This window comes from Rattus rattus, chromosome 13 (assembly GCF_011064425.1).
Source record: "Rattus rattus isolate New Zealand chromosome 13, Rrattus_CSIRO_v1, whole genome shotgun sequence".
NCBI classification, from domain to species: domain Eukaryota; kingdom Metazoa; phylum Chordata; class Mammalia; order Rodentia; family Muridae; genus Rattus; species Rattus rattus.
The window spans coordinates 37,541,474-37,556,329 of record NC_046166.1 but is presented as its reverse complement, the minus strand read 5'-3'; the positions used below and the strand labels follow the sequence as shown (position 1 = coordinate 37,556,329).

Below are 14,856 nucleotides of genomic sequence, written 5' to 3'. Positions count from 1 at the left end.
CCTGAAAGCTCTAGGAAAAAAGAAGCAAACCCATGCAAGAAGAGGTGACACAGGGAATGGGTCCAACTCAGGGCTGAAAACAACGAACTAGAAACAAAGTGAACAATACAGAGAAGCAACAAACCCAGAGCTGATACTTTGAGAAAATCAACAGGATTGATAAACCTTTAGTCAAACTAAATAAAAGGCACAGAGACAGTATCCAAAAGGGGGACATAACAACAGAAACTGAGGAAATTAAAAAAAAATCATTATACAAAGCCTATACTCAGCAAAAATGGAAAATCTAAATGAAATGGGTGATTTTCTAAACAAATACTGTGTATCAAAGTTAAATCTAGATTAGGAAAACTACCTAAATAATACCCAAAACCCCCCAAGGAAATGGAAACAGTCGCTAAAACCCTCCCAACCAGAAAAGAAAAAACAAGGGCCAGATGATTTTAGAGCAAAATTCTTCCAGATCTTCAAAGTAGAGCTAATACCAATACTTCTGAAACTATTCCAAAGAATATAAACAAAAGGAACACTATTTACTTCATTCTATGAAGTCACAGTTAACATTGATACCTAAACCACATAAAGACCCAACAAAGAAAGAGATCTTTAGACCAATTTTGCTTATGAATATCAATGTAAAATACTCAATAAAATTCTCATGAATCGAATCCAAGAATACATCAAAATCATCATTCACCATAATCAAGTAGGGTTAATCCTAGGGATATAGGGATAGTTCAATATACAGAAATTCATTAATGTAATCTACTAGAGAAAGAAAATCAAAGAAAAAAGTCACAAGATCATCTCAATAGATGCTGAAAAACCTTTCACAAAATATAACTGTCCTTCATATTAAAAGTCTTGGAGAGATCCAGAATTCATGGCACATACTTAAAGATAATAAAAGCAACATACAACAAACCAACAGCCAATATCAAATTAAGTGGAGAGAATCTATCTTACTAAAATCAGGAACTAGACAAGACTGCCCACTCTCTCACTATCCATTCAATATAGTATTTTGATTTCTATCTAGAACAATTAGACAACAACAGGAGATCAAGGGGATAGAAATTGGAAAAGACGACGTTGAACTATCACTATTGTGAATGATATGATAGTATACATAAGGGACTTCCTAAATTTTACCAGAGAACTCCTACAGCTGATAAACATCTTCAGCAAAGCGGCTGGATAGAAACTTAACTCAAACAAATCACTAGCCTTCTTTTATACAAATGATAAACAGGGTGAGAAATAAAACCCTTCACAATATCCACAAACAATGTAAAATATCTTGGTGCAATCTTACTAAGCAATTAAAAGGTATGTATAACAAAAACTTCAAGTCCTTGAATAAAAAACAATTGAGGAAGATATCAGATGACTGATATTCCAGGCTGGTGGATGGGTATAGTATTACAAAAGGGAAAATGGCAATCTTATCACAATCTACAGATTCAATGGAATCACTATCAAAATTCCAACACAATTTTTCACAGATACGTAAAGAGCAATTCTCAATTTCATGTGAAAAAACAAAACAAAACAAACAGGAGAGCCAAAAAATTCATATCAATAAAAGATCTCCAGAGGGAATCAGTATCTTTGACCTCAAGCTGTACTACAGAGCAATAGGGATAAAGACCTAAAGACTTCATGGTATTGGTACAGAGACAGAGAGGTGGATAAATGTAATAGAATAAAAGATGTAATAGAAAAATCCCACACTGTTATGGACAGTAGATAAAGAATCTAAAACCACAGAGTGGAAACAAGAAAGCATCTTCCGTAAGTGGATAACTGGCAATATGCATGTAGATAAATGAAAATAGATCCATATTTATTGCCTTGCATAAAGCTCTCAAGTCCAAATGGATCAAGGACCTCAACATAAAACCAGGTACACTGAATCTAATAGAAGAGAAAGTGGGAAAGAGTCCTGAACTAATTGGCATAGGGAAAATTTTCCTGAACAAGGGTCTAATGGCTCAGGCTCTAAAATCAACAATTGATCAATGGGACCTCCTGAAAGTGAAAAGCTGATGTAAGGCAAAGGACAACATCAATTGGACAAAACAGCAACGTACAGATTGGGAACAAATCTTCACTAACCCTACTTTAGATAGAGGACTCATATACAAAATACATAAAGAACTCAAGAAGTTAACCTCCAAAATAACAACCCAATTAAAACCAGGAATACAGAGCTAAAGAGAGAATTCTCAACAGAGGAATCTTGAATAAGAGAGAAGTACTTAAAGAAGTGTTCAAAGTCCTTACTCATCAGGGAAATGCAAATTAAAGAGAAATTAAATGAGATCCTCCTCATACCAATCAGAATGGAAAAGACCAAAAACTTAAGTGCAGGCAGAGGCTGGCCAGGGTATGTAGAAAAGGTAATACTCCTCCATTGCTGGTGGGATTGCAAACCGGATGACCATGTTGGAAATAAATCTTGCAGTTCCTTAGAAATTGGATATAGCTCTATCTGAAGACCCATCTATACCACTCTTGGACATATACCCAAAATATTCTCTATATTACCACCAGGACACATACTCCACTATGTTCATAGCAGCCTGTTTCATAACCAGAAGTTGGAAATGACCCAGACACATATCCCTCAACCAAAAATTAAATACAGAAAATGTGGTTCATTTACACAACAGAAAATGATTCAGATATTAAAAACAAGTACATCATGAGTTTGTCAGGGAAATGGATAGAACTAGAAAATATCCTGAGTGAAGAAATCTTAGCCAACAGGGCATGCATGGTAGGTACTCACTGTTAAGTGGATATTAGCCAAAAAATACCCAAGATACAACCCACAGACTGTAAGACATTTAACAGAAAGGAAGGTCCAAGTGAGGATACATAGAAGAATAGTTGTCCCTCCCCACTTAGAAGGGGGAACAATATAATCATGAGAGAGGGAGGGACTGTTTAGGAGAGGGGAGGGTAAGGAGAAAAGGGGGACAGGATCAGGTATGGGAGGGGATAGGAGAGAAGACTAGTGAGCCAGGAGAATGAATGGAAATATTCAGCTTCTGGAGGGGGTTGGGAGTGGGATGAATTCCAGTGACCTGGGATGTGAGAGACTCCCAGGATTCAGTGGAGGCCGTCTCAAGGAAATGGCCAACAGTGGGAAGAGGGAACCTAAAGGGACCACATCCAGTAGACAGACAGGGTCCCCAGTGGAGCAATGGTGTTACCAACACACTGTCAATTTTTCTGACCCAGAACTGTTCCTGTCTAAAAGAAATTCTGGGGGAAAAATGGGGCAGGGACTGAAGGAAAGGCTGTCCAGTGACAGTCCAACCTGGGATTCATCTCATGGGGGTGGGGCAAGTAAACACTAAAGCCTAAGACTATTTCTATGATGTTCTTACAGGAAGGAGCCTTGCATGGCTGTCCTCTGAGAGGCCCGCTAAGCAGCTGACTGAGACAGATGCAGATACTTACAGCCAATCATTGGATTGAGGTCAGGGAGCCCTATGGAAGAGTTAAGGGAAAGATTGAAGGAGCTGAAGGGTATGTCAACCCAATAGGAATCCCAACAGTCTCAACTACCCTAGACTACTGAGAGCTCCCAGAGACTAAGTCAGCAACCAAAGAGCATACTGGGGCTGCTCCAAGGGCCCTGGCATATATACCTCAGGGGACTGCATAGTCTGCCTCAATAGGAAAGGATATGATTAATTGTGCAGAGACTTGAGGCCCCAGGGAAGGAGGATGTCCTTGGGGTGGGTAAAAAACCCTCTCAGAGGCAAATGAGAGAGGGAATGGGATAAAGAACTGTGGGAGGGGGACCAGAAGTGGAGAAATATCAGGAATATAAATAAATAAAATAAAAAATAAAATGTAATAATAATAATAAAAATGAATGAATGGAAATTTGCAACTATAAGTGTAGGGGAAATGAGAGGCATGTCGAGGACATATCAGAGACCTGGGATAGAGGAGGTTCCTAAGAATCATGAGGGGTGAACTTAGCTAAGATTCACAGCAGTGGAAATACAGAACCTGAAGGGGCTACCTCCTGTAGCCCGGGCAAGAACACCAGTGAAGCAGTAGGGACAACAACCCACCCTTAAAACTTTCAACCCAAAATTTGTCCTGCCTACAAGAAATGCAGGAACAGGGACTGGATCAGAGACTGAGGGAATGGCTAAGCAATAAACAGCTCAATTAGAGAAGTCCATGCACATATGGAATTCTCAAAGAATTAATAAACTATTATATTAAAACAATTGAAACCACTGCTTAGCTATACTGATAGTGCCTTTATTCATAATAGCCAGAAACTGGAAACAAGAGATGTTCCTCAACTGAAGAATAGATAAAGAAAATGTGGTGTACATTCGCAATAGAATAATATTCAACCATTAAAAACAAAGACATCACGTAGTTTGCAGGCAAATTGATGGTATTTAAGAATATCATCCTGAGTGAGATAACCCCGATCCAAAAGGAAATGCATGGTATGTACTCACTCATAAGTGGAAATTAGCCATAAAGTAGAGAATACCCTCGCTATACTCCACAGATCCAAAAAAGCTAAACAAGTGGGGAGGCCCAAGCAAGGATGCTTGAATCTCACTTAGGAGGGGAAATATAACAGTCAGAGGAGGTTGACGGAGGGAGGGAACTGGTTGGGAGAAGGGACAGGGAAGGGAATGGGATCAGGTGAGGGGAAAAACAAGGGAGAGGGTCAGAGAGTCAGGAGAATGAATGGAAATCTGCAGCTGCTGTTTGTGGAGCCTGGGGGCATCTTGAGGATGTATCAGAAACCTGGAAGCTGGGAGGCTCCCCAGAAACCAACAGGGGGTGACCTTAGCTAACACTTGCTGAAATAAGGATATAGGATCTGAAAAGGCCACCTCCTGAAACCATGTAGGAACCCCATTGGGAAGATAGAGTCACCAACCTACCCACAAAACTTTCTATCACAAATTAATCCTATCTACAAGAAATGCAGGGGTAGGGGATATAGCAGAGAATGAAGGAACAACCACCCAATGATAGGCCAACATGTGACCCATCCCATGAGAAAGCACCAATTCCTGACACTATTGATGATACTTTGTTATGCTTGCAGACAGAAGCCTACTATGACTGTCTCCGAGGTTATCCATCCAGCAACTGACTAAACAGATTCAGAGACCCACAGCCAAACACTGGTTGGAGTTCGGAGACTGAAAGAAGTGTTGTGGGAAGAATTTCGGGCATAAAGGGCATAGAAGACCCACAGGAAGACTAACAGAGTCAAACTAACCTGGACCCTTGGAAGCTCTCAGAGACTGAACTACTAACCAAAGAACATACATGGGCTGGGCCTAGTCCGCGGCACATATGTAGCAGATGTGCAGCTTTGCCTTCATGTTGGTTTTGAACAACTGGACTGGGGCTGTTGCCTATCTATAGAATATGTTCCCCTAACTGTGTTTTCTATTTGACCTTAGTGGGAAAAATTGTTAGCAATGCCGGGGCGTGGGGATATGATGTGGGGACCTCCACTCTCTCAGAGGAGAAAGAGAGAGGACTGTAGGAAGATAGGACCAGGAGTGGGGGACAATAATCAGAATGTAGAGTGAATTAATAAATTTTAAAATAGAATCTGTAACTATTTTTTGATCTAATGAATTGCTTGGATATTTTAGTGATGGGATCAATACTTTGCATTGTTGATTAACAACCTGTGTACTCCTAGGCAAATCTGAAATATCCATGACTATGTATATACATTTCAGGAATATTTCAACTCTATACAAATTTTGATTTTGCAATGTTCAGATTGCTGTACACCAAATATCAGAGTAACACAAGATCTCTTAGATTGTTTTGGAAAATGTCAATCCATGTGCTATAACAAAATGTTCACAGACAGAATTTGGCTATTCTAATAATAAAATGTTTAAATCTGTCTTCTCTCTCCAAAATTCTTTAAACATGATTTCAGTGTAGAGAAGTATCTCACCATATGTGACGAGCTGTCAATCTTCCTATAACTGAATAGTAAAGACCTAAGGAGTCAAAAATTTTCTCCTTATATTAGAACACACACACAAGCAAGGCAGAGAGTTTAGTAGAGAGAAAACAAGCCACTAATACGTGGAAAGGATCCAGTTCCAAAATTGTAAATCACAAGTGGAATATATTAAAAGTTAACAGTGTTTATCATGTTAATTAAAAACTAGAAATCATTAATTCTATGCTACTAAGTCAGTTCATCAAGTGGTAACAGAATACCAAGTCTAAATTGACCAAGCATTAAGTGTTGCTTTGAAGGCATTATTTGTATGCCACAATCTCTGAATTTGTGAAGTTTATTCATTAATTCTATTAATTTCTGATTATGGATCGCTAAAACAGGGATTAATGTATTCTACACTAAAAGCTTAATGTTGTTAACCAATAATTATTCTCTAAGACTTTTTAAATTAACAACCAATTTCTAAGCCTCAAGCCAATCAGATACCACATTAGTAAAGATAATGCTGAGTTTATACTTTAAGAAGTAAATGACATAAAATATCAAAATTTTCAAAGTTAAAGTCATGTACAAATTTTGGAACTACACATAGGAGGTTGAGTCAAGAGGTGCCAAGAATTCAAAGCCAGCCTGGGCTATAGTCATGAGTTCCAGACCACCTTGTCTCAAATAAAACAATGATATCTGAACATAAACTAAAATGCTATTTAGCTCTGGTGAATGTATGTCTCCCAGAGATTTTTCTTACCATAAGAGAGTACTGTATTTCAAGCTCCTTCATTCAGATATAAGTGTGTACATATCTACTATGTATCAATACCTTCGGGGGAGTTTTATTTCAGCAAAATAAATGTTTAAGTATAAATCCCAGTGTCATATCATTTTATTCTAGCTATGGGCAACTATATAGGGAAGATATTTTAACTAGAGGAAATATAAACTATTTCAGTTTCTTTTATTGTCACACACTTTACATTAAAAGCATGAAAAATGTCACTTAAAGTAATGCTCAGGGGTAAATGGCACATTCTCTTTCTCCTGACGTGCTCAACAATTCTTTCTCTGTCTGTGTGCTTGTTTGTGTGTGTGTTTTATGTATCCTATTGCACAGTTTCCCCCCAAAGGAGACTATCAAAAGGGGTGAGAGTCTCTAAAATCACTTACAATATGGAGGTACCAACATAGTTTCCGTTTATTTCTTCCCTAAGGCAGTAAGCTTGTACAAACGGTGTGGGAACAGACTTCCCCCAGTATTTGAAACGCAAGTCATTAACATGTTACTAGTCTTTGTGGAAAGTCTGAATACAGAACAGTCTAAACACCTTAACAGTCTAGGTTCTTCAACATTCAAACTATTGAGAAGTCAGTACAGCATCCATAAATATGCTATGCCTGGGGGAAGTTGCTTTGTTCTTTTAAGAATATGTCTTTATCCAGTCTCCAAATAAGCATACAATTGAACAACTTGTTACAGGCATACATAGTAGAATATATAGATGGATGATAGATAGATGATTGAAACCTAGATGCTTCTAATCGTTATCTGTGATTGAATTTATTGTAGTTAGACTAAACTACATGTAGCTGTTCATAGTTTTAAATGTCTAGTTTTTGAAGATAGTGTTAAAGGACTCTGAGTTTTCATCAATGGTAAAGGAAAAACTCTCCCTCATTCTAAGTTCAAGAGGGGAAGACTAGACTATACTAAAACCATTAAAGTCTATAAATCCTTAAATAGTAACAATCACAATGGAGGTGGGTAATACTCAAAAGTGAGAGAAAATTTTGAAACGAGATAGCCATTTTAAAAGATTACTTGGCAGAACCAGACCTGATAAAATAAATACTTTAACCTACCACTTTGAAGGCAAAGGCAGGCAGATCTCTTTGAATTAATGGCCAGCCTGATCTGCATAGCAAGTTCTAGGCTAGCCAGGCTAAAGAGAGACTTTGTCAAAACAAAAAAGTAGAAAGAATATTAAAGCAACTTCATCGAGTGAGAATCCTTGAGAACAGATTTCAAAACGATACAAGTCAATGGTCTCTATAAAGAACATACCAGGAGAGAAAAGAGTCTGGGAAAATTACTATGACTACACAGGAACAGTTTCTTAATTGATGTATAGCTCATTAATTACTAAGCATCAATTTGAATTTGCATAATTAAAAATATCAAATAGAATCTGTAGTAAGTGAAAAAATGGCTATGAAAATCTTTGACTAAAACCTCAGAAACATTGATATCTCTTACATTTTAGAATTGGATATCATCTGGAGTATTGCAATACTGATCTCTCTACTTTCATTAAATTTGAACAATAATATCCTGACTATGAATAGTCATATATCAAGAATAGATACATTCTAGAGACATGTTATAAATAAGAGACATGTTATAAATTCTAGAATTTACATTTTATGGAATTGAAATGAATTTGTGATCAATACACATATAATTGAGAGATAAAAACAGAATATTTGACTGATTTTATTAATATTTGCACTTAGTCTTCATACATGCCTGAGGATATCTTCTATTTTTAATATTACTTCATCTGATAGTTAGGTTTGGGACTTACAACAAACTTAAACTGCATTTCTGTCTTTGACCTGTGAAGCATTTTGTCACATTAGATTATGTATAGTGAATTATAGTTCTGAAGTACTACCAGATAACTTATCTTCATTCACAGAAATTTCTTGTTGCCTCTCTTTTTATCACACAATAATAACTGGAGACATCGATTCTTCATTTTAGACTAATGAGAAGGGAACGTAAACCAATGATCATATTATCAATTGGAGTTCGGTGGTCAAATATAGATTCATGTCCTTTGTAAACATTGCTTCATTCGTGAAGAAAAAGTTTAAAGGTATCCAAGTACAGTACCAATCCACTCTTCCAGGTTATTGAGTTACCATAAATGTGGGAGGGACTGAGTATTACTGAACAAGCCCTGAGCAATTTCTTCTTCATTTCAAATCGAGCACAGGCAAGCATGTGTTTGAATTACAGCTAACTACCAATATGGAGTTCATTGCTTTGATTGTGAACCACATTTCCCTTCAAAGGAAGAACACACATGCAAAGTTGAAAACATAAAACATAGAGAAGTCCTTAAGAGCTTAATAAAATATCAGAATAGTATAGCATGAGGTAGTTATAGGCCAGTCACAGTAAGTTAACATTAGTGAACACTGAAAAGTATTTATAAAGTATCAGAAAAATCTTTATCTTAACTGGCAGTTGCCTAATGTATAGATTTCCATGCAGATTTTTGTGTGATTTACCATTATCTTATATCTCGGTCTTTAAATATGATTGCTATCCTCATTAATATTGAAACCCTGTCTTTGAGAATACAATGTTTTTCTATCAAGGTGCCTAGGAGAATAGTAAGCTTTATCTTTATCTTTATACTTTATCTGCAAAGGGAGTTGCTCTTCAAATTCAGAACCACCAGAAAAAAAAAGAAGAATTTTATGATAGGTTGACCAATAATAAACCCATAGTCAAAAAGAAAGCACTAGCATCCATTTCTTGATAGAAGCTCTTTTCATTAACAGGTATATTTCTGACTACAAGGATCGTGTCAATTATCTGTTTCATGATTCTATGGCAGGGACAGGAGAAGAATTGTCAAGCTGATGGATTTGGGAAGAATTGGCAATGTTGTCCTCTAAGCTCCACATTTCTTCTGCACTATTCTTCTATTGGGGAGCTATTACAACCATCCACTGGGACAGGTTCTTTCTTGACAGTCATACAGTAATGTTTGGTCTCCATTTGATATAGTTTTAGTTTCCATATTGTTTGGAATCTGTATGGAAAGGATAGGAACTGTCGTAGTGAGGGTTTTTTTTTTTTGTTATTTTGTTTTTGTTTTTGTTTTTGTTTTAGTGGCTTCACATACTTTGCATGCAAGGTATCAAGCTTTGTCTTGCATGGACAGCTAGCTATGATCAATAGCCCAAAGAGAACAAATTTTGTTAAGAGTAATACTGCCCCGAGTGGAGGAAGGATATGTTAATGCAGCATGACCCAGTGTGTTGCCATAGTAACAACAATAATCTATTCATTATTAAGACAAGAATTGCTTAAAATCTAGTCATTTTAGCAATCTATTTGTTTCCATGATAACCATGTTATAGAGATGATTCTGAAACACAGAGAAAATGAGTGACTTACAAAGGTTGAGTGAAAAATGTCACACAAGAAACTGGATCCAGAATTCTTGTTGTAGTGTGGCCTATGCAAACACTGTGCTATAAATCTAAAAGCTGTAACGAGTAAAATAAAGACCACATAATTCCCTCCAGCCTTAATATTAGGAACAGAGAGGTAGGAAAATCACTCCAGATTTCTGTGGTAAACTTGCAAGTTTGCTCTACTCAGAGTATCTAAAATCTTAAATTAACCAGGTGATTTCCATTGATGTGAGCTGATTCAGTAGGAGACTGGAAGATGATAAGGAACCTGAAAATGAGTTTAAAATCTCTCTCCACTAATCCTTGTTTTGCATATTTATAGTGTGCACAGCACAGGTCTCAGGATGCCGAAGATGACTGATTTTTCCATAAACAGAACTTGTCAGGCCGATTAGCTGAGAAAGACTCCCTTGACTGTTCAACTGAGAAAAATTGAAGAAATTTTCTTTGATCCTGGAGGATATCAAAATGGCCTGCTATGCTCTGAATGTGCCTCCCCACTGTCCCATAATTCAGACATGACTAGCATAGTAATATCAAAAGTCAAGGCTTTTGAAAGTGATTGGAGCATGAGTCCAGTTGATTCATTAGTAGGATTAGGTGTCTTCACCGTAAATGTGTATCGAAAAAGAAATTCCCTATCTTGCCTCTGGGTTCTCCCATTTAAAGAGGAAATTGCAAAAATTCACTGATAGACATTAGAACTTTTGTTTTTAAAATCCTAGTGTTCAATAAATCTCAATTCTTGACATATTGCAGATTCAGTGGTCTATAGTTTTAGCATCACTGACAAGAAGGAAATTTGCACTAACAGGTGGAGTGTTGCTGTAACACAACCTAAGGAGGTACATGTGGCTGTAGAAAAATGGAGAGAGGATAAGAAGAGTCCTCTGTTGCTAGGTAGATCACCAAGTATGAGAGTATTTATAAGAGAAAAAAACTATAAAGAATGCCCTATTTTATTTAGGTTACTTACGTGCCAATAAACAGCTTGTTAGTGAAAATATGAACAGTAAAATACATCTGTGATGAGCTTTCAGATAAAAATGGGAAGCATGTTTGTAGAAGCCATAGAAAGAACTTCTATTCCATAATTCCTAAAACTCAGTTCAGTTGTAGACATTACTTAGGGCTTTCTGGCAGGCAGAAACTGAAGCTATGAATTAGGATACTTGGTGGAAGAAATCTAAGCAGAAGAATATCCAAGGAACGATGTAGTAGGGCTTCTCTTTTTCTTTTCATAACTGTAGTACAACAGAAGATGTGAAAAACAAAGAGTTTAAGATTTCTTTCTTTATAGAGAAGGAAAGGTAAAGAGTTACAACATTGGCCTCCAGGGCATGTTAGAATGAAAATGTATATTCAGGATTGATAACCAATGGCATGGCAAAGTAATTAGTTGATTGGGAGTTTAATAAGGAAAGAAAGATGCTAAATAAAACAATGGGAGAATGATCTGTAAGTATATTGGATATATAGTGAGGCTTCCATACCCATCTCATGTCTAGAGTGATTAGGAATGGCTTACAGGGAATGACCTAAATTATCTGTAAAACTCAGGGATCAAGGTCCAGAGTGACCACAAGCTTCTTTCTATTGCATTCTAGTGCATTGCTCAACTGGGACTAGATCACCTCTGCAACTGTCACTGGAACCACAAATGGAGAGAGGTTTTGTTGTCCATGGTGTTAGCACTGCAAATCTATTGCTTATAACATGGAAGTGTGGTTACTTTCCTATGTCAAAGAAAGAATCATAGAATTTCCACACCCTAGGAAAATGTCTAGAGAAAATTCTATTTATAGGCTAGTGGAGCTGTTGCGTTAGACTCATCTTTAACTATACCAATGGTTGACAGTAGGATGCCTATTATGATTTACCTATATAATGCTCTATATGAGGTTCCATGCTGAATGCTTGAATCCATCATAACATTACTCTTTTTGTTCCTACTTGGAAGAACTATGTCTCATGCATCGTGTCCATGAAGGTTATCTACACCTGGTCTTGCTCTCCTTTCTGTTTCTACCTCTTAGCTTCCATAAAATTTCAGCCACATGCTTTCACCATCATTAGGTTCTGGATTCCCTCAAGATCAATGCAAATACATTAAGCTCTATTAGAACTAAATCCTATGAATCTTGGGTAAAATGGTTCCGTCTTTAAACAGTGTTTCTCTCAAGTGTTTGTCAGAAAGAAAAATCTGGCTGACACAGAAAATTGATATTGATGACTTGTCGGCTGTGGTAATTTCTGAAAGTTTGCAAAGTTCAGAGGTTAGGAAGGTTTGCTGTGGAGGACAACAAGGCTTATGCACTTTTGAACTCAGCTGCTTGTCAACATAGTTTGGTTGAGGGTGGGGGACAAGGCTCCATCTCTAGCAAAGGAGATATTAATTGGCAGTTTTTTCTGGGTATGACATCTGTTGGGTTGATCATGCTCCATTTAAAGGCATAATATACATATGTATGTACAAACATTCATTCATATATACATCAATGTGTATGTTTGCATGTTTGTGAACAATGTAAGGAGGGACACTGAGGCATTAAATAATGGATATTATCAAAAACATTGATTGCAATTTATGAGGCTCTCAAAGAATATGTATGCATTGAAAAGAAACTGGCTGACTATGGTTCATGAATTTGGTAATGTTGGGAGAGGATGCCGAGGATGCCAAGAGAAAAAGAATGTTGGAAATATATATGTGTGTGTGTGTGTGTGTGTGTGTGTGTGTGTGTGTGTGTGTGTGTGTGTGTGTGTGTGTGTGTGTATAGGCATCTTGTGGGGTGCTCAGAAGTTCAGGATGTAAATAGGAATGCACACAGTTAAGACAGGGTTTCATATGAGAATAATAACACTATTAAAACTTGACTAGGACCCATTTGTGTTTCACTGTGGTAGAAAAGTGGTGGGGTGGGGTAGTGCCGCATGCCTTTCATCCCGGCACTTGGGTGGCAGAGGCTGGTGAGCCTCTGTGAGTTCTAGGCCAGTATGGTCTACATGAGTTCCAAGATAGCTAGACCTACAAAGTAATGCCTTGGCTCAAAAAAAACAAAGAGAAAAACAAAAGCCAAATAAACAAACAACAACAAAACTATCAAACCCTTTTCTATTCAATAATATATTGTGGAGGGAAGAGATTGAAGAGGATGGAATCTTTTTTTACTTCTTGGAGATGTGGATAACCTGGTGGCCTGGCAACAGAAGTTTGCTCAGCACAGAGCCTCCATCACATACATGTTCCTTTTTCTGCAGCTTGATACAGATGCACATGATGGCCTGGCCACTGTGTTCTGGGATTTCCATAGGCACTGGACATACCTGCCTGGAGCCTGTCAGCTCCAGCACAAGACATCTTGTTGATATGGGTGACGTGGAAATGGTGCAGCCTCACCCGGATATGAAAGCCATCCTTTCCATAACTCTTTAACAGGTATTTGTCGGTACAAATATGGGCAGCCTCCAGTGCTTCAGAAGAGAGTTGTTCATATTCACCTGACACCATGTGGCCACAAGTTGGGAATTCATTATCTTTTGCTTTCTTCTGTTCTAAGTCAAAGACACAGATCGTAGCTTCAGGAACACCAAACAGAAATGAAATTTTGGTTATGGCTTGTTCTTACTATACCAGTAAAGCCAGGCAGGGCAGCAGCCCATGAAAATAGGATCGTAGGTGGCACGCCAGAGGAAAAGACCGAGATGGAATTTGTTATAAGCAATCTCAAGTCACTCAAAATTCAGACTATTAAATAGTTATTGCCAGCTGTTTTTTGTCATATGCACAGTGGGGATTAGCAGCAAGAAGCACAATAGGGAAGGTCCTTTGAGCACATTAAGAATTGACCAACTCCTACCCACTACTGACTCAAGAGTTTGAAAGATTTGTTTTGGAGATGAATGCTCAGAAGTGTATTTTTAAAGAGGGTATCTAGGGAGATCTCTCTTCATCTTCAATCATATAAATATTCAAAAGTTTCTGGGACCGTGGTCAAAAAGGATGGGCTGGGCTTTGAGAGATTCCTCAGTGATTAAGAGTACTCACTCGCTCTTGCAAAGGACCTAGGTTCATTTCATAGCATCCACCTGTCAGCTCACAACTGCCATCACTCCAGCTCCAGGGGATGTGATACCCTCTTCAGACCTCTGAAAATCAGACCCACATTTGTTGTATGTATACACATGTAGGCAAAACACTCATGCATCTAAAATAATAAAATAAAAGAATGTTTGAAGATAGTGTCTACTGCTGTGATAGTGTCTTTAGCTGGTGGAAAATATTGCAGGAATCAACACTGTGATGATTTTGTAGAAATGAGGAAACAAAGAGTTTTGGGTCATAGAAGCTTCCAATTCTATTTTTCAAATATACATGGGGGACTGTGATATATGTAGTAGTGTCAGAAAGGCCATGGGGAATCCATGGAAGGGGACTCCTTCAAGTTATGAGAATGAGTTCAAAGATGTTAGAGATATTGAAAATAAAACTCTACCAGAAAAAGCTAGAGAATGAGCAGAGCTATGTCAAGGTAGAGAGAATGTAGAGTACGGCTTGAAAAGCCTCAGGTGGTTTTGGGTCTTCCAAGTACTTGGGATCTCATAACATCATACTATGTGCTGTAGACTCTGGGTATTGATATTTA

At 37.6% G+C, this 14,856-nt stretch overlaps 1 protein-coding gene across 1 annotated transcript; it reads right to left on the bottom strand.

The window, feature by feature from the left end:
* Window positions 1-13,445: 13,445 nt before the first annotated feature.
* On the bottom strand, window positions 13,446-13,873 carry LOC116914311 (60S ribosomal protein L10-like). Its single transcript, XM_032918547.1, is given in 2 exon segments — window positions 13,446-13,804; window positions 13,807-13,873. Coding segments are annotated over 2 exon segments (426 nt in total).
* Between the last annotated feature and the right edge of the window lie 983 nt (window positions 13,874-14,856).